The sequence below is a fragment of the Octopus sinensis genome, linkage group LG15 (genome assembly GCF_006345805.1).
Source record: "Octopus sinensis linkage group LG15, ASM634580v1, whole genome shotgun sequence".
Taxonomy (NCBI): Eukaryota; Metazoa; Mollusca; class Cephalopoda; order Octopoda; family Octopodidae; genus Octopus; species Octopus sinensis.
This window is the reverse complement of record NC_043011.1, coordinates 11,999,900-12,026,363: the sequence shown is the minus strand read 5'-3', so window position 1 is coordinate 12,026,363 and position 26,464 is coordinate 11,999,900. Positions and strand designations below refer to the sequence as shown.

The following is a 26,464-nucleotide window of genomic DNA, read 5'->3' as shown; positions in this document are numbered from 1 at the left end:
AAATTGGAAGATTTTAATCTAAACGATATTAAGCATAATATATATGTAAACAACCGCTTTAATTAGGTTATCATTTCACACTTTCGTTTATAATATGAATAATATGTATACATATATATAAAATCTGTGGACGTTAGTTCATAATTTATCCAAGCATTCGTGTAGTTAACCTATTTTGGAATTCGTTTTTCGGCAAATTTTCTCTCTCTCTCTTTCTCTTTGGTTTTCGTTCCGTTTCGAAAAAGCCATTACGGGAAGTTATATTAACCAATAGAAAGCCTAAACCAAAGCAGAAAGGAGACTTAATCAGCCCCTCTTATTTTTTTGCGAATGATTGTCTAAAAGGTAACATATTTCTGCAGTTATCCAATATATATATATATGTATATATATATATAGATACACACACATATATGTATATATACACATTAATGAGAGAGCGAACTATATATATATATATATATATATGTATATGTATATATATGTGTGTGTGTACATACACACGTATGTGTTCATTGCACGTTCAAATATAGTTTTTCTTTTGTGAATTGAGTCTGTTGTTGATTTCCTTTCATTTGTCTTCATTGTGAAGAAAAAGGCTTCAAAAATCCAAAAAGCAAACAAAAAATTAAATTCGTAGTCATTGTGTATGTATATATATATATATATATATATATATATATATATATATATATACAGTGTTAATTAATCGGTTTGTCGAGTACTTTTACTCCTGGCGAGGGTTCTTTTTGCTGGTTCTTCTGCAAAGCTTATTTGAGATCTCTCAGGCAACAAAGACAAGGGAAAAACAAAACTGGACAATAATTACTAAACTATATATTAGATTGTACTACTGTTACTATACTAATGTATTATACTCATTACTAGGCTACTGTAATGCGTACACACACATATATTTGATTATAATAGTCCCATGTTGGTGTGTGTGTGGTATGTATATATATATATATATATATATATATATATATATATATATATATATATATATATATCTACATATATATACACACATGTATGTATGAATGTATATATATATATATATATATATATAGTACTTTTTATGCTCGATTACAGTCGCTCTAAAAAATCTATACGTCTGTTTATGGGTTTGTGTATTGGGGGTGAAGAAATGTGTGATTTGGTGGGTGGAGAAATACTTGGATGGCAATAAGAATTCTTGCTTTTGGAAAAGACAGATATGCATATTGTGTGTGTGTGTGTGTGTGTATGAAGGATTGTAAGAGAAAATAGGAAATTGAAGTCGATGCATATGTTGGTATGTGTGTGTTGAGGACAATGATCGGTGTGTGTATGTATCGATCTTGGTGCGTATGTATATCGATCTCTGCGCATGTGCTTGTGTGTACATGTTGTAGTGGTAGTGGTGGTAACGAAGGGAATGTTCGGAGTGTTTTTAACAAGGGAGGGAAGAAAGTAGAAGGCATGAGACAAAGATATATTGGGTCTGAGCCGTGGCGTCATGGCGTCGGCTTTTACTTGTACTTTCCCTACTCCCACTTTTTTTTTTTAGCCTTCAACTCTTGTTCCGCGCACCGCTTCCCAATAATTCTATAATTCCAGCTTAATTAGTTACTCGGATCCCGGGAAAACGCTTTGAACTCCACTATTATTTTCTTTCTCCAAAATCATGCTTATGTAACAGTAATCATTTTTAGTTTAAATCAGATCAAAGAAGGCATGAGCGTCACACAATCGCATCCACTTTTATTAATTTATGGCAATTGTGTCTGAACAAGAAATCAATATTGGTTGTAGTAATGGTGGTTGCAAAACCAGAATATTATTTAGGGTAACTGTAGTGCTATGATAAAATTATCAACGCATCCAATCCGTTGTTCTCGCATCACTTAGTTGCTACTCCCTGGACATAGCTATAAACATCGGAAATTTCAATTCTTTCCATTGTCACAAATTAGAGATTGTTCGACTGTTTCCTTGTTACTATCCTGACGAATTTGTCACAGGTGAAGCTGAGCAAGTGCTTGGTGAAACCAATTTGAAACCCAGCTTTTGAATTTTGATTCCACTTGGAATTATCATATTTGGCTAAATGCCTTGTGATGATGAGACATAAATATCAAAATGATATCTTTTTCCCTTGCATTAAAAATTCTAAGAATTCTGTACATTCGGACACTATAGCTAATTCTTACAATTCTGTAATATCTTCATAGTAATACTCTATCGTGGCAAATATCTCCATCTCCCACACACGCATCTGTCCTATCCACGCCAGCATGGAAAGTGTAAGTTAAATGATAATATATATATATATATATATATATATATATATATATATATATATATATATATATATATATATATATATATATATATATTTATTTATTTACTACTTGTTTCAGTCATTGGACTACAGTGATGCTGGGGCACCGCCTTCAATGGTTTAATCAAAGAAATCTGCTCCACTACTTATTTTTAAGCCTGATACTTATTCCATTGTTTTCTTCTGTCTGTCTTCGGGGATGTAGACGGACTGATACTGGTTGTCAAGCAGTGTTGGAAACCTGCACATGATACAAAAACACGTGTCTATGTGTGTGTGTACACACACACACTCGATGGCCCGTTTTCAGTTTCTGTCCATCAGATCCACTCACAAGTTTTTGGTTTGCCCAGGGCTATTGTAGAAGACAAAGGTGACATGCAGTAGAACTGAACCTGAAACCCTCAGGTTGGGAACAAGTTTCCTATCACACAACCATGACTGTGTGTGTATATTATGTATCGTTATAAGAATAGTATTACTTGGCATATGTTCATTGTTGGAAACGCTAAAATCCCATATGTATGTATATTTTTTGGTATATATATATATATATATATATATTACCTTTCGGTAACATATTGCACACAGCTGTATGCATTATATATATATATATATATATATATATATATATATATCATCATCATCATCATCGTTTAGCGTCCGCTTTCCATGCTGGCATAGGTTGGACGGTTCAACTGGGGTCTGGGAAGCCAGAAGGCTGCACCAGGCCCAGTCTGATCTGGCAATGTTTCTACGGCTGGATGCCCTTCCTAACGCCAACCACTCCATGAGTGTACTGGGTGCTTTTTATGTGCCACTGGCACAGGTGCCAGACGAGGCTGGCAAACGGCTACGGTCGGATTGTGCTTTTTACGTGCCACCGGCACGGAGGCCAGGCGAGGCTGGCAAACGGCCACGATCGGATGGTGCTTTTTACGTGCCAGCACCACAGTTTTATTAAGGTAAAATCAACAAAGAAAGTACTCCTTCCAGTATAAAGAGATAAATATCATTTATTGTATTCAGTTTAAAGATACAACATACTAATAAGACATTTGCCAAAGTTGCCATGCTGTAGAACTGAGCCTGAAACCCTCAGGTTAGGAACAAGTTTCTTATCACACAACCATGACTGTGTGTATATTATGTATCGTTATAAGAATAGTATTATTTGGCATATGTTCATTGTTGGAAACACTACCTTCCCATATATATGTATATATCTTTTGGTATATATATATATATATTACCTTTTGGTAACATTGCACACAGCTGTCTGTATTATATATATATATATATATATATATATATATATATATATACAACGAAATTAGAGAATGGAGAAATATACTTAAATCAGTAAAACATCAACTATCCGATGATACTCAATCCATACTTTAATACACCATTACATATGAGTAAAGGCAATACATAAAATGAAATGAGATATACAGTAATAGTAAAAAGATAAAGAGATATAAGTAAAAAATTTTCAAATATAATATGCAAATAAATCAAAACTGACAGCTGTTTCGGCAGTGAGGACAGTCATACCTCATTTAACCTATAAGCCATAAAGGCAGGTATAAATGAGGCATTAACAAGGATAATTGGTGGGTTGAATTTTCAACCCCTATCTCATTTTATAACCTATATATATATATATATATAGATATAGTTTACTATATATATATAGAGAGAGAGATATAGTTTACTATATATATATGTATATAGATATAGTTTACAGTTTTATGAAGGTGAGATCAACAAAGAAAGTTCTCCATCCAGTATAAAGAGATAAATATCTCATTTTTGGATTTGGTTTGCAAGATTCTTTATATGAGTTCGTGTGTTGAAGCATATTCTGTTGTGTCTGGGGAGAGTCGTTTTCTTTTTGTGCCTTATAACACATTCACCTGTAAAATTTCCACTTATTTCAGTGCGTCTTGCAACTTTTTCAATAGTCTTACTATTGAAAAGGTTGCAAGATGCAGTGAAAATTTTAGGAAAATAAAAATTAGAAATAAGTGGAAATTTTACCGGTGAGTGTATAACATTATATGGTACAAAAAGAAAACGACTCTCCCCAGACACAACAGAGATAAATATCATTTAATGTATTCAGTATAAAGATACAACATACTAATAGTTTCTTGCTGTGAAGACATATGTCTAGGTAGGTTTTTTTAAATTTTATGCCCTTTGTCTCCAACCTAATATCAGGCTCTGAGCACATGGTCTGATCTATTTGAAAATCAGGATGCTGGTAAAGAAATTACAAGAAGGTTGTTGCAAAAAAAGTGGATAGGTGAATAAAAACAAAAAAGGAAAGGAAAGAAAAAAATTAGAGTTATGTGCCCTTTGACTGTAGAAACTGTAATTAAACTAGTAGAAAATAATTCAACAGAGAGGGGTCCAAGGTCTGTGAGACAGCTGCTCATTTCAGAAAGGGTTGTTACCTCCAGTTCATCAAAATAAATTTGTTCATAATCTTGCATTTGATGAAAATTTTGTTATCTGGAATTAAGTAGTGCAGTAAAATTCTTAGAGCTAAAAAGAATGTGCAATCTTTCAGTTATGCATAAGATGCATTTTTAGATCCGTTTGCATATGGCATGGATTTCTCTATGATTCTCCATTTGATTATTTGTCATGGTCTTCAAACCCCATACATGGCTAGCCAGCTTAGTGGCTTTAATTTTGTCGATGTACTGGAAAGAAGATTGGTGGTTTGCATAACATCTTGCAGCATCCTGATTTTCAAATAGATCAGATCATGTGCTCTGAGCCAGGAGATTGTTTGGAGACATAGGGTGTGTTATAAAAGACCTGCTTAGACACTTGTCTTCATAGCAAGAAACCCTTAGTAGCTTGTATCTTTATACTGTGCACATTAAATAATGTATACCCAGTGTAAGCTATGGACACATAAGAGGTGCAGCAACATCCAAGGAAAGTTAACTGAGAAGATAGCTTTCGTGTGCAGCAGATGCACAGGGGCAATAGACACCACTGACACTCAGAAAACAGATTCCATTACATTCCAGAGGGAGGAACTAGAAGTAGTTGATAGTTTCTGCTACCTAGATGACCAAGTTAGTAGTGGGAGTGGATGCTCAGAGAGTGTTACTAACTAGAATAAGAATAGCCTGGACAAAGTTTAGAAAGCTTCTTCCCCTACAGGTGACAAAGGGTCTCTCGCTCAGAGTGAAAAGTAGATTGTATGACACATGTGTGTGAACTGCCATGCTTCATGGCAGTGAAACATGGGCTGTGACTGCGAAAGGACATGCGTAGGCTCGAAAGAAATGAAGCTAGCATGATCCGTTGGATGTGTAATGTCAGTGTCCAGGCATGACAGAGTGTAATTGCTCTGAGAGAAATGCTGGACATAAGAAGCATCAGATGTGGCATGCAGGAGAGATGTTTGCGTTGGTATGGTCATGTACTACGGATGGATGAGGAGAGACATGTGAAGAAGTGCCACTCCCAAACTTTTGAAGGAATCCGGGGTAGAGGTAGACCCAGGAAGATATGGGATGAAGTGGTCAAGCATGACCTTCGTACGTTGGGCCTCACAGAGGCTATGATGAATGACCGAGACCTCTGGAGATATGCTGTGACTTCAAAGACCCGACAAATGAAGTGAGTTCATGGTTCACAGGATGGCCTGCTGTGCTAACCTTGGATTGTAGAGTGACCCGCTGTTCTTGAGGAGACCTATTGAGTCAAGTACGTCAACACCAACATCAGAATAAAAATCAAATGGAAATTATAGTTAAGATTCCCGTGCAGGTGGCATGTATAAAGCACCATCCAAATGTGGCTGATGCCAGTGCCACCTGACTGGCGTCCATGTCGGTGACACGTAAAAAGCACCAACCGATCGTAGCCATTTACCAGCCTGCTCTGGCCCCTGTGCCGGTGGCACATAAAAAGCACCCACTACACTCACGGACTGGTTGGCGTTAGGAAGTGCATCCAGCTGTAGAAACACTGCCAGATCAGACTGGAGCCTGGCGCAGCCTTCTGGCTTCCCAGACCTCAGTGAAACCGTCCAACCCATGGTAGCATGGAAAACGGACGTTAAACACCGCTGCTGCCGCCGATGACGTGTGTGTGTATATATGTATACATATAAATAGTATTTATTAGCACAATATAGTTGAATTGTTAAGAAGTTCATTTTGCAACCATGGGGTCCTGGGTTTGATCTTGAGCAATTATCTTTTAATGGCCCTGACCAACTGATCCTGGGGAGTGAAATTAGGTAGGTGGAGATGTACAGAGGCTATTGGTTAGATTGTACCTTTAAAAATTCAAGAGATACAGTTTTTACACTGATTCTACCTGAAGGTAGAAATGTCTGTGGAATACCTAACTGCCTACACATTAATTAAAGAGTAGGTAAATCAGTTGAACTACCAAAGCCTCATTGTTGGATGATTTGTAAATGATAGATTTATTTAAAAAAATAATAATAATTACCAGGCAACAATGTGAAAAATGAGTTTCCTGATGCTCCGTCAATGATCAGTCCAAAAATGAATACAAACTTTGGTGTTCCACATCTCCAGTATTCCCTTCCTATGATGATAGTTCGAGTAGGATTACTGCTTCGTCATCATTACTCCATACTACTGAATCTCATACAGGTTTGACATAAGGCTGTGATTTAAAGAGTCAGCTTTTCCTCCCAGGTGAAATATTTTCTCTTGATTGATCTCTTACTTTCATTGAAGAAAATTCAGAATCTACTTGGATGGGAAACTAAGTATAATCATGTTTCAGGCTATGGCACATCATTATCATCATCATCATCATTGTTTAACGTCCGCTTTCCATGCTAGCATGGGTTGGATAGTTCAGCTGGGGTCTGGGAAGCCAGAAGGCTGCACCAGGCCCAGTCAGATCTGGCAGTGTTTCTACAGCTGGATGCCCTTCCTAACGCCAACCACTCCGTGAGTGTAGTGGGTGCTTTTTACGTGCCACCGACACAGGTGCCAGACGAGGCTGGCAAACGGCCATGCTCGGATGGTGTTTTTTATGTGCCACCGGCACGGACGTGCCACCGACAGACAAAATTGGATAGTTTGCCATATTGATTACACATATAGTTGTCATCCACAAAGAATTTCTTATATAAATGGTGAGCAGTAGATAAGAACATATCATGTTGACTTCATAGGAATCACTATCCTACAAGTTCCCATACCTACATGACAATTTCTTGCAAGCCACATGCTTTTTCCCACCTCAGATACTGTTCTGTTGGCTGCATTTTACTGAGTGAACCTGGTGTTTTTTTTTTCTGATTAACTGTGTTTCATCTCAGCCATTATCGTGTTAGTTATTAGTACTAATTTGGTAAAAATGGCTTGAAATTCATCAACCATCATTGAACATCTCTCTCAGTGAACATGCATCCTCACTAAAGACTGTATCTCAAAAACTGGCTACAAAATATGTAACCCTCTAACAAAACTCAGTTTAAACCTACTACAGAGGACTGCTCACACACCAGAGATGGTACTGCTGCTACTCACACATAGACATTCTAAGCTGCATTCACAGAAAAGCCAGTCAACTGATTTGTATGGAGCTGTTCATAAAAAATACTCCAACTTCTGGTCTGCACGTGTGTTGTTTACTCCTTTTGCTTATTCTACTGCTACTACAGTGGTTTCTGCTTCTGGGAGCTTGTTGGCTTGTGTGATTCAGGCACTTCTGATCCATTTCTCCTCCTATCACCCATGTTATATCTACTCCACCATGTCCTGCTCTAACCATTATTTCCAGTTCTTCCCAGTGAAATTCTCTCTTGGGATGTTTTTCTTGTTGCTGTCACCTTACAGCTGTTCAAGAGGAACATTAAAGGCATCAATCTCACCAGTACCCAGGGCCTGTGATATCCATAGCCACTGCTGCTACTTCTCGACCAAATCAATAAAAAAAGAAACAAAAACAAAAAGAAAAACATTCTGTACTCCAAGTCTGATGTCTATACATTAAACTACCATAACTTTATCTTTCTTTTCCTCTGCTTTTTGTTCCTTACTTCACTTAGTACTTTTGCTGAATTTGGTCTGAGTACTTCCGCACATGAAAAAATACAGTAAACTGATAATACTCTGAGTATGTATAAGACCCCAATCTTATCTGTTTTCCTGAGTTTGGCTTTTACTGCAATGTTAAGCTTCATTATAACAAGTTGTTTTTTGTTTCCCACTTATCATTATCGTTTAACGTCCGTTTTCCATGCTAGCATGTGTTGCGAAAATGAGGTATTGGTACATGTGTGTGTGTGTGTGTGTATATTTGTGTATGCATATATGCATTAGTAGTTGTGACAAATGTAAGTAAAAGTACTCAGTACCATAAAATAAAGTAGTAATTTAATCAGCTTAAACTAGCCCTATAAACCACCTGGCTTCCCAACCCCTTGGTTTTGGGTTCAGCCCCGTTGCTGCACCTTGGAAAAGTCTCTTGTGAGTGGATATGGTAGATAGAAACAGAAAGAAACCCATTATATATATCATCATCATCATCATCGTTTAGCGTCCGCTTTCCATGCAGGCATGGGTTGGACGGTTCAACTGGGGTCTGGGAAGCCAGAAGGCTGCACCAGGCTCCAGTCTGATCTGGCAGTGTTTCTACAGCTGGATGCCCTTCCTAAAGCCAACCACTCCATAAGTGTAGTGGGTGCTTTTTACGTGCTACCAGTCGGGGCGGCGCTGGCAATGGCCACGTTCAGATGGTTCTCTTATGTGCCACCTGCACTGGTATCACAGTTACAATTTCCATTGATGTTGATCGATTTTGATTTTGATTTTCACTTGCCTCAACAGATGTTTATGTCTCCTTGTTTCTATAAATTGTTTACTAGATACAAGCAGGTTTGTCTCCTCTCTAGGCTCATCTCTCATTACCATGCAGCATCATAATTCTAACATAAGCATCATACAGTCTACTCTTTTTTCTTGTTCTACTGCTACTACAGTGGTTTCTGCTTCTTGGAGCTAGTTGGCTTGTGCGATTCAGGCACTTCTGATTCATTTCTCCTCCTATCACCCATGTTATGTCTACTCCACCATGTCCTGCTCTAACCATTATCCAGCTGGAAATACCAACAACTTTTTCTGCATTTCTTATTACTACACAACATGGTTTGAATTCCACATCCTAGCCTGTCCAGTCATATGATACTCTCTCTCTTTACTCTTTTACTTGTTTCAGTCATTTGACTGCGGCCATGCTGGAGCACCGCCTTTAATCGAGCAACTCGACCCCGGGACTTATTCTTTGTAAGCCCAGTACTTATTCTATTGGCCTCTTTTGCCGAACTGCTAAGTGACGGGGACATAAACACACCAGCATCGGTTCTCAAGCGATGTTGGATGGGGCAAACACAGACACACAAACATACACGCACACATACATACACATATATACATATATACGACGGGCTTCTTTCAGTTTCCGTCTACCAAATCCACTCACAAGGCCTTGGTCGGCCCAAGGCTACAGTAGAAGACACTTGCCCAAGGTGCCACACAGTGAGACTGAACCCGGAACCATGTGGTTGGTAAACAAGCTACTTACCTCACAGCCACTCCTTTCAAGTCTACCTTTTGGCACATTTTTTTTATTATATATACGCACACATACATATGCATCTATGTTTTAAAAGAAAATTGAAAGATTTGGGTTTTATTTATTCCGAGGATGTATATGTACATCTGAAGGAAAAAGAATCCTTAGTTGTTAACAGATGTGATTGCTTGAACTTTCCCATCTTCTTCTTACTCTACCTTCTACTCTACCTTCTGAACAACAACCTTCACTTCTAATGTTGTTTCCTAGATAACAATTACTATCAACTACATCAAGTGAACCAGCTGTGCATCCAAGAGTCTTTCCAATATGCTCTTACTGTTTTTATTGCTCCAGTGCATCTTCTTCATACAAAGCTTGGCTTCCCTGTTTGCTTGGGAGTTCACTACATCTCTTGTGTGTCCATACCTTAAACTAGGTACAGCATCTGGAGTTCATATCTTCTCCTTTCCTATATTGAGCAGGCTATTTTCCTGATAATACTGAAGTACTGTTTTTTTTCCCCCACTTACTAGCCACTTAGTTTTTGCTAAGTTTGCCTTGAGGTCTCTTGGTTCTAGGTTTACTTTCATTCCTAGAATTTCTTCTTTAATTTTATTACAGGTTCAGTTATAAGAATTAGATCAATAGCATATAGAAGTTCCCTTGGGTAGCTGGCCTGTAAGAATATGATGGATGAGAGGGGACTGAAGAACTTGTTGACTCTCACTTTACTACATCCCTGTACATAACTAACAAGCCTTTCGACTATACCTTGTTTCTTTAGATGCTCATCAGATTACAGATTGTAGAAACCTGTCAAAAGCCGTCTCCAAGTCAACAAAAGTCACTTGAGTTAAGTTAATTTTTTGGCTCAAAATGCAAAAAGCAAGGCCATGTAGGGGGACATGGAGTTATGTACAGGGAGGTTGTTCATGCAAAGAGTTCAGGCCATTTCTGGTCAAGAGAGACTTTGAACCAAGCGGTCGTCGGCATCTTCACTATCTCGTCCGGCAGCTTATTCCATGGATCTGCAACCCAGACGGAGAAAGCCCCTCTCCTTCGATTGAGATGAAATCGTCGCAGATAGAGCTTTTCGGAGTGACCCCGCAGCTGACGCTCTGGAGCAGGCATCTACTCTTGTAGTCTACTCTTAGCAACCTATTTCTTCTGCAGGAAGATTGCATCAGTTTATCTCTTTCATGTATAAAGCCAAACTGCATTTCATTGTCACCAACTCCATTCATAATCATTTGCGCCCTTACTCTCAACATCTGCAGAGCTTGATCCAGAAATTTGATGCTTCTGTAATACTTTCTCTCCCATGCATCACCTTTGTATATATAGTAATGAATAATTGATATTTTTCAACATTTATATAACAATCTGATTGGAATGTTTGTTCAAACTGATTGGCTTGTTTCCTCAGTATTAAGAGCAATATGTGTATATGTGTGTATTTTCTATTAATACTGAAGTGCTTGTTATATCCAGCTGGAAATACCAACAACTTTTTCTGCATTTCTTATTACTACACAACATGGCTTGAACTCCACATCCTAGCCTGTCCAGTCATATGATGGTTAATTTCAAGTCTGCCTTTTGGCACACTTTTTGATTAAATACACGCACACATACATATGCATCATCATCATCATCGTTTAACGTCTGTTACCGTGCTAGCACGGGTTGGACGGTTTGACCGGGGTCTGGGAAGCCAGGAGGCTGCACCAGACTCCAGTCTGAACTGGCAGTGTTTCTGCAGCTGGATACCCTTCTTAATGCCAACCACTCCGTGAGTGTAGTGGATGCTTTTTACGTGCCACCGGCACAGAAGCCAGTCAAGGCGGCGCTGGCATTGGCCACGTTCGGACGGTGCTTTTTACATGCCACCGGCACAGGGATCGCAACTGCTATTTCCATTTGAGATTTATTTCGATGTTTATGTACTCGACTCAATAGGTCTCCTCAAGCACAGCAGGTCATGTGCCACTGGCACAGAAGCCTCTATGTTTTAAAAGAAAACTGAAAGATTTGGGTTTTATTTATTCCGAGGATGTATGTATACATCATCATCATTTTAATGTCTACTTTTCCATGCTTACTTGAATCAGACAAGAGTATGCTGAAGTAGAGTTTTGTATGACTAGATGCCCTTCCTCTTGCAACCACCTTGTTTCTAGTCTATCAAACTACAAACAGTCTAGACATGCTCTTTGTAAGCTAATGACATTGTTTAGTAAGTCACTTTTTTACAAACAAGGTTACACAAGGGAAATAATTCAAACACGCAGACATGGACACAGATGTATATATCACAGGCTTCTTTCAATTTCCGTGGTTGTGTGGTAAGTAGCTTGCTTATCAACCACATGGTTCTGGGTTCAGTCCCACTGCGTGGCACCTTGGGCAAGTGTCTTCTACTACAGCCTTGGGTTGACCAAAGCCTTGTGAGTGGATTTGGTAGATGGAAATTGAAAGAATCCTGTCATATATATGTATATATATATGTGTTTGTGTGTCTGTTTGTCCCTCAGCATCGATTGACAACCGATGCTGGTGTGTTTAATTCCCCACAACTTAGCGGTTCGGCAAAAGAGACCAATAGAATAAGTACTAGGCTTACAAAGAATAAGTCCTGGGGTCGATTTGCTCGACTAAAGGGCGGTGCTCCAGCATGGCTGCAGTCAAATGACTGAAACAAGTAGAAGAGTAAAAGAACCTATCTATAAGGCTTGGGTTGGCATGGGGTTGTAGTAGAAGACATTTGCTTAAGATGTCCACGGTGTACGACTGAACCTGATACTACATGGTTTGGAAGTAGTTATACCTGCGCCTACATCATCATAATGTCCACTTTCCCATGTAGAGATACACATACTGAAGTTTATTGTATTTTGTACAAGCAAGAACAAAAAAGAAGCAATGGTGGAGTTGCTATGTACATCCGCAAATGTTACTCTCAGAATTCTGTTGTTACATTCAAAGTTAGTTTGTGATTCACTAATGGTATGTATAAAGCAAGTTGATCTGTTAATATGTGCCTCATATCATCCAGCTGATGCAGGTAATCAATGGTAAATTTGAGAAAAAGCTTTAAAATGAGGTCAGTACATCAACCCTAGATCAATCAGCCCTAACCGTAACGCATTAAGGTACATTATCCACAATGTGGTGCCCTAGCATGGCCATAGCCTTAGGGCTGAAACGTATAAAAGAATGCGAAGGTATAATAAGCAATTTTCTCTGACCATTGAACTAACAGTCATCATTATCAACCGAAGTGCAAGTGTGACCATAACCTCGTGGCCTATGCTAGGGGGTAACCAGTCCACTTATGCGTGCCTTTTCTTCATTGGACACTAAACTCTGCTTACGAAGACCAGTTGAAGCAAGTGAAAATCGAAGTCAAAATCAAACTCGGTGACTGGCATCCGTTGCTAGTGGAGCGCTAACAGTACCATACGAGTGAGATCGTTGCCAGAGCAACAAGCTGGCCTTTGTGCCGGTGGCACGTTAAGCACACGCCTTTAGTCGAGCAAATCGACCCCAGGACTTATTCTTTGTAAGCCTAGTACTTATTCTATCGGTGTCTTTTGCCGAACCGCTAAGTTACGGGGACGTAAACACACCAGCACCGGTTGTCAAGCGATGTTGGGGGGACAAGCACAGACACACAAACATATGCACACACATATACATATATACGACGGGATTCTTTCAGTTTCCGTCTACCAAATCCACTCACAATGCTTTGGTCGGCCTGAGGCTATAGTAGAAGACACTTGCCCAAGGTGCCACGCAGTGGGACTGAACCCGGAACTATGTGGTTGGTAAGCAAGTTACTTACCACACAGCCACTCCTACGCCTATGCTTTTCTTTACTTGTAAAAGACATTCTTTGCTTAGTCTGGGTTGATGGCATTACTTGAATGTCTATTTAGCAGACTGAACTCATTGTAACAGCTTCAGAATAATCCCTATGATGCCCAGATGAAGTCCCTTCATCCAGAAATTGGCAGCATTTGTTGTTTATATTTAATTCCACATACCTGTTAAATAACTTCAAGGTAGGTTGTTTGGGTATTTGGTAAAGTTTGTTATGAAACAGTGATATTTTTTCCTGTTAGGTCTGATCATGTTAATGAGAATACTAGTTGGATGACCAGTTCATCATCATTGTCATTCATGAATTTATCACCAACAATATTTTGATTTCATCATGCATCTTATGAATCAACATTTTTTCAGTCATTCTACCAAAAAGTGGTGTGGAGGCACATGGCCTAGCGGTTAGAGCAGCGGACTCGCGGTCGAGGGATCGCGGGTTCGAATCTCAGACCGGGCGATGTGTGTGTTTATGAGCGAAAACACCTAAGCTCCATGCGGCTCCGGCAGAAGGTAATGGCGAAACTTCTGCTGACTCTTTCGCCACAACTTTATCTCACTCTTTCCTCCTGCATCTTGCAGCTCACCTGCAATGGACCGGCGTACCGTCTAGGTGGAGAACCTATATGCCAAGAAACCGGGAAACTGGCCCTTATGAGCCAGGCATGGCTCGAGAAGGAACATAAAAAAAAAAAAGAAGTGCTGAATTTCACTTTCTGATCCTGCTTTTTTTCTGTAGCCTTCACTGCAGATGGAGTTCTCTTTTACCTCCAGCCTTTGGATGTCAGCTTTTGATTGTAGAGATTGTCTAGACCAGTGGTTTTCAACGGGGGTTCATAAAAGACTCTTGGTGGTCCACACAACAAAATAGTAAATTGGGGATCCACAATAGTATCTTAAGGGTCCCTGAAAAATGTCATTTTGTATGTATTGGTATGTATTGTAAGAAACAGCTAGGGTTCTTTCTGTAGCATTTTACATAGTTCAACTTACACAAATTAATGTGTGAAAAACAAAATAGGAATCTTGTAAAAGTTTCTATAAAACTAGCTTTTAAACATTGAATGGCTATGGGAGTCCACCAGAATAGAATAGTAATCGAAGGTGTCTGTAGGTTAAAAAATAGTTGAGAACCCCTTGTCTAGACAGTAAAGATTTTAGTTTGTTTTCCGTGGTTCCAAGTATGAAATTATAAATTATAAAATAATATGTAGGCGCAGGAGTGACTGTGTGGTAAGTAGCTTGCTTACCAACCACATGGTTCCGGGTTCATTCCCACTGCATGACACCTTGGGCTAGTGTCTTCTACTATAGCCTTGGGCTGACCAAAGCCTTGTGAGAGGATTTGGTAGACGGAAACTGAAAGAAGCCCGTCTTATATATATATATATATATATATGTATGTGTGTGTATATGTTTGTGTGTCTGTCCCCCCACCATTGCTTGACAACCGATGCTGGTGTGTTTACGTCCCCGTAACTTAGCGGTTCGGCAAAAGAGGCCGATAGAATAAGTACTAGGCTTACAAAGAATAAGTCCTGGGGTCGATTTACTCGACTAAAGGGCAGTGCTCCAGCATGGCCGCAGTCAAATGACTGAAACAAGTAAAAGAGTAAAGAGTATAAGTACTTATTAATTTCAATTCAACAAAAAAACCCTCCTAGAAATTGCCTTAGTGTCTAAGAAAAGGAATTAAGACTCGAAAGCTTAAACATTTTAGATTTTCATTTTTATTTACTGATAATGTCTGTTATAGTTAAATGCAATCTTGACATAGAACTTTTTTTTTTCAACTATGCATGTAGTTGTTTAAGGATTTTTTCAGTTTGAACGGCAGTGTTTTCTCGCGGTGTCATATGAAATTGTCACCCATAATTATGACCCTAGTATCGATCTATTGCATTTCAATCTGTTTTAGGGTTAGGGGTTGGAGAAAGAGTATCCTTTTTCTTCACAATTGTAAATAAACCTAATCTGTTTTAAGGGACATATTCATATGGCACAGAATGTTTTTTTACCTCAATAGACGTCAGTGATTGGTTGAAATTGCAGAAATTGAAGAAAAAAACAACAAATATCTTACAAACTATAGAATTTTCTCAAGAAAGCCAAGAGAAAAAGATGTTTTATAAACACATTCTACCAGTATACGAAGTTTAAAATTTTTTAGTTACCTAGAAATTACGTTAAAAACTGCCATTCAAACCGAAAAGATCTGTTGTTTAATCCAATGTACACAAATTTTTATATGCATATATTGTTTATTTTAAATAATTCTTTTTTTCTTTCTCTTACAGTGTTTTATCTTGTGGCCTGAAGATGGTGAGCAACAGTGAGAAGTACCTGTTATAGAAACATTCACATCATCACATCCATTTCCACACACACACACACACACTCTTCTTACCACAGCTGCTTGAGCTGCTTTTACATTCCTATTCCTTTGCTCTGAGGAACGTCTTTGCACATTTGGTGCAACAAGAACCATGGACCATGTTAAATTCAATAGCAGCAGCAACAACAGCAGATGCTCACCATTACCCCCAATCGGCAAACTACAGTCACCTGTACAGAACAATAGCAATGGTGATAACCCTCTCGGCAGCATCAGCAGCAATGGTCGCCACAGCAAGCCTCTCTACCATCACAGCTATCTTAGCAGTAAATCTAGTGTCTCTATGACAGGTGTTAAAAACTTGAAGAACACCTGTGGTAAATTCAGTGGCAGCAGTAGTCTGTTAAATGGGGCTACAGGCAGCGGTAGTAGTGATGGTTGTAGTGCATACAGTGTGTCGATGAAGGCCAACAGTAGCTACTTGAAGCTCTACGGCACTGCCAGTCATAATAACAGCATCAGTTCGTCATTGACAAATGCAGTTTCTGGTAACAGTCACTGCAGTCAACAGCATCTACAACATCGACAGCAGCAGGCCGTGGCCACAGTAGCTACTTCAAACGCAGTCGTCAAAACTAACAGTCCAAACATAAACCTAGTTCTGAATCCGAAACCAATATTGGAAGCTGCGGCGGCAGAGAAAGAGAAAGTACAAGAAAAAATGGGAAATGGCAATGATGATGATGATGACGAGGACGACGACGAAGATGATGGTGTTGATAACGATGACGATGATGATGATGATGATGACGACGATGATGATGACGATGATGATAATCATGATGATGATGAAGGAGGAGGAGAGGAAATGGGGAAAAGTGATAAAAAATTGGAAGGAATGATTGAAAATTATGTAAAGGTAGAGAAAGAAGAGCAGACAGAGGGTGGAGACAAGCAACTCCAGCCAAATAGCAACACCCCAAGTACAGGTAAAAGTAGTAGTTCTGCTTCTGTTGATGGCAGTGCTACAGCATCTAGTCTCAGTCTGAAGGAAAGAGAAAGCATCTATGAGTGGTCATATGATGAGCCAGAGGAGGAAAGCAATCAGCCATACAAAACCAAGTACCAATTATTCTCACATCTACGCAAGAGCAACATTGATCGACCATTCAAATGTGTGCACTGCGAGAAGTGCTTTGCAACTACCTCACACTTAAAGTCGCACGTGCGCACACACACGGGGGAAAAGCCACACAAATGTCACAAGTGTCCACGTGCATTCTCAGAACAGTCGTCACTGAAGAGGCATTTGCGTCTGCACAGCGGAGAGCGTCCATATGTCTGCCTGCACTGCAGGGAGTCGTTCTACAATCAGACTTCGCTGAAAAACCACCTGGCCAAGCACACAGGCGAGAAGCCGTACAAGTGTCTGAAATGCCAAAAGTCCTTTATTCATGCCTCCCACTTGAAGTCACATCTTCGCACCCATACGGGTGAAAAACCATTCATGTGTCTCGAGTGCAATCGACCGTTTTCAGAGCGCACATCGTTACGCCGTCACATGCGTATCCACACAGATGAAAAACCGTACACTTGCAAGCAGTGTGGCAAAGCTTTTCATAACCAGTCTTCACTGAAATATCATGTCACTAGCCATGACTCCCAGAACAATGACCAGACCAACAACACCGAGGACGGTAAGGACAATAGCAAAAAAAAAAACAACCGTTCTGCAAAAGCTAACAAATCATCAAAACGAGGTGGAACTCGAACTAATGCAAAAGGTACATTTAAATGCAAAGAATGCAACAAGTCATATGTTGATGAATCCAACCTGAAGCGACATACTTCTTTACACTCAGGAGAGCGATCTTTCAAGTGTTTACGTTGTGACAAGGCTTTCTTTAGCCAAGCTAGTCTTCAACAGCATGTACGTACTCACACTGGGGAGAAACCATATTTATGTGTCCATTGCAGCAAGAAGTTTTCACAGCATTGTGATCTGAAGCGGCACCTACGTACCCACACAGGAGTACGTCCACATCAATGTCCCCATTGTGAGAAAGTGTTTTGTGAGCACTCTTCCCTAAAGAATCATTTAGCTACTGTCCACACAAGCAAAGAACAGCAGTCTGAACTGTGGCACTGTTCTTACTGCGCTGAAAGCTTTCCTGATGAACTGACACTTCAGCAGCACATGCATAGTGCGCATAATGCTACAACCTTGCAACCTCCTGCTGATGAGACCTCTGTGCAACGAAGTTCAACACCATTGAGGTGCAGTGAGTGCGGTAAAGATTTTTCGCAGAGTTCTCAATTAGAAGAACATTTCTCTGCATGTCATCAGCCTGCCAGCAAAAAGATTACTTCATCTCCCAGTAATCCTGTTAACACATTGACCCAAAAGTCACCTTTCACGTGTGTCTATTGCGGGAAGGCGTTCAGTCATCGCACTTCTCTCCAGCGCCACATTCGCATCCACACGGGTGACAACCTGTACAAATGCACTCAGTGCAGCAAATCGTTCTGTCAGAAGTCCTCCTACGAGTATCACATTACCATTCACTCGGGAATCAAACCTTATGTGTGTGTCACGTGTGGTAAAGGATTTGCACATCAGTACGGGTTGCATCGTCATGTACGTACACATGCTGCAGAGGTCGCGGCTGAGGATGCCTCTAACAACTTGAACGTTTTAGTTAAAAAAGAAGACGAGGATGAGGAGGATGACGACGATGACGACGATGATGATGACGACGATGATGATGACAATGATGATGATGACGATGATGAGGACGATGACGATGATAATGATGATGATGACGACAAAAATAATGGCAATAATAATGATAGCAATAAAAATAACAATATCCAGATGGATACGTTGCAAATGTCAAAATCTGCTTTAATTTCAAATCCTTCCCAAACTGTGTCTAATGGGTCAAAGATAGGTCCTTTGGCGCATCCACCTCACCCATCACACTCCTCACACAGGCATTTACCTATTCATCTTAATCAGTCACAACAGCAACAAAATTCTCAACAAAAACAGCCCTGTTTAAACTCACAGCAAGCACTCCATCATCAGCAGCAGCATCATCACCATCATCAACAACAATCACAAATTCAGCATCAACAACAACAACAACAGCAGCAGCAGCAAGTAACTGGACAACAACAGAATTATGACAATGTTGATTTTAACCTTTGTTTGGCTACAAATATTTCTATCAACTCCACTTCTACAAGCTGACTGGGTGCTGACACGGTGGGCTAGGGAACTGAACTTCTGAGCATAAGCTATTCACCATCCTCACCCGGAAGAGAGAGAGGTGTAGATATATATCTGCTTATCTATCAATTCATTATTTCTTAAACCATCTAACTCTATGTCTAAACCACATTTAACTGTTTTATCCTGTCTACCTGTCCGTCTATTTTTTAATGTCTATTTATTTGCCTATTTCTGGCTATTACCTATCAACCTATCTAGCTATTTATGTGTATGTATGCCTAAACATTAGTGCGGTTCTATCTCCAACTATATTTCCTCTCACCTATTACTATTATCAGATTTTAAACCAAGGTTTTCATTACATTTTCTTGGTTAAATATACCAAATTAGAATTGGTTTTTTTTTTTTCCTTGTTTTGATTTCTTTTCTCTACTCTTAGTTTATTCCCCACCATCTTTTTTTTTCCTATGGGTCGTTTGGTTCTGCGAAGTCAGACCTTTTCAATTACTACACATGACATGTATAGTTGGGTGCTAATATTTGTTTGACACTTTACTTTGAAGTAGAAACCGAATGAATAAAGCAAGCAACCAGGGCGAGAAGAATGTGTTACTTGAGATTGAACTTGTGATTATGATCATCATACAATCATTAGGCCAGTTTATCATGTATGTGGGCATCTAAAAGCTCATTTAAGATTAAAAAAAGTAAAGTGGAGTAAGATAAGATAATAACCTTGTCTTCACTCCTCATGTTTTAAGGAGAGCTGTTGGGTCAAGAGTGAGCTGGAAAATTGTCCAGTTGAGTTGAGTTTTCGTTGCCACTACCACACTACTTTCAACTGCTTTTGCCTTTTTCTGTTGCATCCAAAGATCATCACCATGCATCTAAATAGAATAGCTATGCGTGTCTTTATTGTACTAAGTAAAATGATTAAAACCTTGTGTCATATTTTGCAGTGAAATACTACCATGGAAAACTGGGATAGTTTGACCTTATGACCTTTTAGGTTAGTGATAGTAATCCATCTTTCTCCCAAGCAAAACCTAATCTATTGATGTAAATGACTTTTCCCTAAGGACACAATGAAATGCCAGCAGCTGAAATCGAACCTATTATATTTAGATTAGTATACCAGCAAGCTTAAATTCCCTCAGACAAAATGTTCTTGGTGTTGTTGATTGGTAGAGATTGGTAGAGATAGCTTGAGTAGTTAGCCAATCACATCTTATCCTAGGTTCTATACACTCCACTTTTATGTTGTTCCACCTTTTACTTTTGACCAGTTTGTGAATTTTAGAATGAAGAATGCTTAGGATGTTCTGTCAACAGTTGCTAATCATAAATGTGAGACTAGGAAATGAGTAATTCTTTTTTAGACTTTCCATTATTTCATTTCTAAAGAATCTTTGTGTAGATAGTTGCTTACATGTTGAAGACTGCCACAGTCATTTGTCACTTCCCGTTCATATGGATCTCTATAGGATGTGCTATGCTAAGTCTGTTGAGCATTTATATGTCAAGCAGCTACCACTGTTTACAATATCTAAAGCCATTTGTGTCAATTTTAGAATACTGCAATGACCACTGGGCAGGACTTATCCATCTGATGCAACTTTAAACTAATTCTTTCTCTCTGTTTCTGACCAGTTGCTTTTTGTTTTGATCTCTAACTAATGATCTTTTCTCCAGAATTATCATCCTGAAGGGACCACACTGCTAGACTGTCCCTTTTATTTGTTCAAAATTGCATCAGTGTCATTTTTTGAGTCCTTCCTCCCCCTTTCCTTTTGCTCCCTATGCACACAAAATATCCCACTGCATGGCTGTGGATCTTTCGTTGGTCTAATGATAAAAACGAGCTGGAAATAAAAGATCCATAATGAACGACGTAGTGGATGAGATCTAGCAATTTGAGTGACACAGTATTTAATGTCACGTAACCTAATTTCACACACACATCCATCAGTGCATGAGGATCATCAGAACAGAGCTTAAGACAGAAACTCGATGGAATTAAAACCATACTATTTTAGAAATTGTATTGTCTAAATAAGGAAATGCTCCTTCAGTTACTATATGTGGTGGATGCAGATGTCTTTAAAATAAAACTGGATCTCTTCCTGTCAGGTGTCCCAGATGAACCAACTTCATGGCAGGAGGTGCAGATGAGGGCAGCTGCATCGAACTCTCTTATGCACCAAATGGCAGTTGCTAAAAAGCATTCATGAAGTAAAATCATGTAGCAACACCGAATGGTGGTGCCCCAGCATGGCCACAGCTCGTGAGCTAAAACTAGATAACATAAAATAAAATAAAATGAATTTCACATTGTTTATCACAAATAGTTGTGCAACAGTGTCACACCAGCAGGGTTTTTGATTGGCTTATATTAAGCGTTTGGTTGTGTTAATAATATGGAACAAGTATAGTGAGTTACCGATAAACGTTTGATTCCTGGATAGAGTGAATGGTTTTATTTCTATGTTCTAATGCAGTTGCTGAAATTACGTGAACCACTTTTTAAATTTCTTTTTTGCCTTAAAGCTAGCTTTAAGTTTTTATGTTTAAATAACAAACACTAATAATTATTATGATTATGATAGTATATATGTGAAAATATATCTGTGTGTGTGTGTGTGTGTGTGTATATAAAAGTATTTATGCATGTGTATATATTTATATATGTGTGTGTGTGTTGTACATGTTTATGTGTATACATATATGTTTCATTGTATTTGCAATAATTGAAGTAGAGATTGGTTTGCGTATATGAAATGCATTCTTTTAAGCTGAGGTTGAATTACCTCGGCTCCACATGTTGTACTGCTTGTGATAATGACAGTTTAAGAGAGGACAAGATATCCTCTCTTAGATTGTTTTCCAACCAAGTCAACTCTTCTCATCTGACAGTAAATGAGCTGCTCTGTTTAAGATCATTGCACTTTTTGCTAAGATTTTCTCTTAAATACACTTAAAAACTTGGAGGGAAAAAAAAAATTTTAAGAATGGTGCATTTAGTCTCAAGAAACTGTATATGGTATGTCACTTTCTGCAAACAGGACATTTGCCTTTTGTCTGTCTGTCTCTCAAATACCTGGCATCAGTGTATCATATCCAAGTCTACGACATTGTTGTGCACCTCAATATGCTTAAATCCTTAAAAATGTTTCAGCCCGAAGGCTGCGGCCATGCTGGGGCTTCTTGAATAGTTTTTAGTTAAGTGGTATTTATAAACTACTTGTGATTTTCTTGAACATTCATTGATAAGTCCTTTAATAATCTAAGTTATACTATGCATAAAACTGATGATAAATAACTTACAATATCTATTATATGTTATTCTGTTGGAAAGAGGCTAAATATTTGCTTTAACCCTTTAGTGTTCAGATTATTCTGTCAAATGTGATGTTTGTTTATTTAAAATGGTTTGAATTAATCATGCATTATCTTGTAGTTTAGATATTTCAGTGATGTGATTTTTTAGTTTTAGAATGACATGGTAGGGCTGAGGTTAGAGGCCAGATCTGGTCAGTTTCAATATAAAACAAGTTAAATATTTTGGCCAGATATATGGTTCCAAAATTGTGACATGGCGACTCTCGATAGCTTTATATGCATTTCATAAATCCAACATTTAGTTTTTATTAATTGCTCCCTCTTAATATACTAAATGTATTCCCTATTAGACATTTTTTAGAAGACTTTTTTATATTTTGCTTCAGTAGTTCACTAATACATATGAATGATATACAGCATTATCAGATTGTCATTTCAATGACAAACATTAAATTTCTTTTGTATTTGTTATTTATTGATTTCCTAGTCTCACATGTGACTATGAAGTCAACAAATAGTCTGTGTTTAATTAACGACTTTGTTTCTCAAAGTTTTCTCATAATGTATTTGATTAATTAATTAAGAGCTATTATAATCATGTGGAAGAAAAATAATCGTTAGCATACCTGCTGTATTCATATATCACATCTATCCAGGCTGACATACCTGCTGTTTCTTTAATTTGTTTTACTAATTAGTGTATCTAATTAGTGTTACTAATTAGTGTATCTCTGGTTACTTCTTGGTTTGTTGTTCGTTCCTTCTCGAGCCATGCCTGGCTCATAAGGGCTGGTTTCTCGGTTTCTTGGCACATATGTTCCCCACCTGGACGGAACGCCGGTCCGTCGCAGGTGAGCTGCAAGATGCAGGAGGAAAGAGTGAGAGAAAGTTGTGGCAAAAGAGTCAGCAGAAGTTTCACCGTTACCTTCTGCCGGAGCCGCGTGGAGCTTAGGTGTTTCGCTCATAAACACACACATCGCCTGGTCTGAGATTCGAACCTGCAATCCCTCGACTACGAGTCCGCTGCTCTAACCACTAGGCCATGTGCCTCCACCTGGTTACTTCTAACCTCATATATTTCTTCACACGATAACTCAATAGAACATCTCATTCTATATCAAGCTATTTCACATGTATAGCACCAGTGCAACCAGCTTTTATGATATAGTACCACATTGAGTTGCAGTATTTGACTTTCAGATATTGTTACATGGTCATTCAGCTGTGTGTGTTCTTGTCATCAAATGAAAGCTTTCTGATTCTTGGTCTATACTGTTGTACTTACATCAGCCTTTTTCATTAACATCATCATTGTTTTATGTCTATTCTGGCATAGTTTACTCTCTTTTACTCTTTTACTTGTTTCAGTCATTTGACTGCGGCCATGCTGGAGCACCGCCTTTAGTCGAGCAAATCGACCCCGGGACTTATTCTTTGTAAGCCCAGTACTTATTCTATCGGTCTCTTTTGCCGAACCGCTAAGTGACAGGGATGTAAACACACCAGCATCGGTTGTCAAGCAATGCTAGGGGGACAAACACAGACACACAAACATATACACACACATACATATATATATATATATATATATATATATATAGCAGAAGACACTTACCCAAGATGCCCCGCAGTGGGACTGAACCTGGAACCATGTGGTTGGTAAGCAAGCTACTTACCACACAGCCACTCCTGTGCCTAGTTTGCATAGGTTTTTTTGTTTTTTTTGAGACAGTGTTTTACAGCTGGATGCCCTTTTTTGTTACCAACCCTTTTGGTTACTTCTTACATCATGATGCTGTACACCTTTTCCTAAAACTGGTGTATTCATGGTAATTCATTATTAGTTCCTTTGTAAAAGCTAAACTGTTGGTGTCTTACTCATTTGAACTATGAGATAAGATGAGCCATTTAATTCCTCGGTGGTTCCAGTACCTACGGAATTTACTTATAATCTAGATTTAATCAATATTATGACTGCTGAAAATTGTAGAGGTAAGTTACTCGTAAACCATGTCTACAACTTGGTTTTGATCTCTTGTTGGGAGTGTTTTTTCACTTTATATCACTATTAACAATTCGACCATCAGTGACCGTTTCATATTTATTTACAATATTTATATGATCAAAGGATGCAAGGAATTGCACCTTGATATAGAGCACTTTTTGCCTTTTGTAGTCGAAGCATGTTGTACATAGATATCCTGCACATTTTGTAAAGTGTCTTATGATTTTTCTACTCTAGGAAGTTTACTCTTTTACTTGTTTCAGTCATTTGACTGCAGCCATGCTGGAGCACCACCTTTAGTCGAGCAAATCGACCTCAGGACTTATTCTTTGTAAGCCTAGTACTTATTCTATTGGCCTCTTTTTCTGAACCGCTAAGTTACGGGGACATAAACACACCACCATCGGTTGTCAAGCGATGTTGGGCGGGGAACAAACACAGACACACAAACATATACACACATATATATATATATATATATATATATATATATATATATACATATATACGACGGGCTTCTTTCAGTTTCCGTCTACCAAATCCACTCACGAGGCTTTGGTCGGCCCGAGGGTATAGTAGAAGACACTTGCCCAAAGTGCCATGCAGTGGGAATGAACCCAGAACCATGTGGTTGAAAAGTAAGCTACTTAACATACAGCCACTCCTGCGCCTATGTTCTGTATTATTTTCTGATTATGTTCTAATCTTAGAATTTCTTTATTCTATCCCTGGATGCTCACATACAAAATTTCAAGTAATAATACTTAAGTCATTCTAGGTGTACCATTCTTTCAATTTTTTTTTTTTTATATTTTCTCTAAGTTGTTTAATTGATTTATGTGACAACATTGATAATTGTGATGGCAATATTTGGCTGCCTACCCAACTCTATGAGTCCTGATGTCTTAATAATCCTCTTTGGGGAGTTGCTTAAAAAGATGATGTCAGACACAAATGCCTGTAGCTATATTGTGCTTTCAAAGTTTATTTTTGATCTTGATTCTCAAGAAGTTAAGTCTATCTACAATCAGAAGAATTCAGTTTCTCCATTTCTCTCCTTACTGTGTTCCACAATTCTGCAACATAGATCGTTTTAGAGTCAAAGAAAAAGAATTTACTTTTGACATCTTTGATGTCAGAACTTTAAAGTCTAGATCAGTTTCATTGTGCTGTTACTGCTGAGAAGAAATCCAAAGTGTTGGGAATGTCTCTTTTATTCACTGATATTCATGTATGGTAGACTAAGTCAATTACTGCAAAATTTGTGTGTGGTAAATTTTGATGCAAAGCTCAGACACCCTTATTTATATATATATATATAAATATAATTATTTAATAACAAATTATATAAATATAAATATATATATATATATAAATATAATTATTTAATAACAAATTAGAAATCTCCAAATGCTCAGGGCTGACTGAAACTGTTATTAAATAACATATCTAACTCCTGCCAGATGTGTTGAGTGCCACTTTCTTCCATTTGTCCATTCACTTGTATATGTGTGTGTGTCTTTATGTTTGTCTCCCACCATTGTTTGACAATCGGTGTTGGAGTTTTTATGTTCCCATAACTTGGGACCAATATCTGAAATACCAAGCTTAAAAAAAAAGTCCTGGGGTTGATTCATTTGACTCAAAATTCTTCAGGGTAGTTCCCCAGTATGGTCACAGTCTAATGACTGAAACAAGTAAAAGATAAAAGATATATGGATGGATAGATATGTATATCAA

The 26,464-nt window shown here is 38.5% G+C and overlaps 1 protein-coding gene across 1 annotated transcript; it reads left to right on the top strand.

Moving 5' to 3' along the window:
- The first annotated feature begins 234 nt into the window (after nt 1–234).
- LOC115219871 (zinc finger protein 658B-like) lies at nt 235–20,698 on the top strand. Its single transcript, XM_029790168.2, has 2 exons — nt 235–345; nt 16,108–20,698. Exon 2 carries the CDS (start codon nt 16,297–16,299, stop codon nt 19,396–19,398), a length of 3,102 nt encoding a protein of 1,033 aa, XP_029646028.2. The 5' UTR covers nt 235–345; nt 16,108–16,296; the 3' UTR covers nt 19,399–20,698.
- The last annotated feature ends 5,766 nt before the right edge of the window (nt 20,699–26,464 follow it).

Coding starts and splice junctions, on each gene's coding strand:
- LOC115219871 (XM_029790168.2), top strand. CDS start 16,297: ATGGACCATGTTAAATTCAATAGCAGCAGCAACAACAGCAGATGCTCA.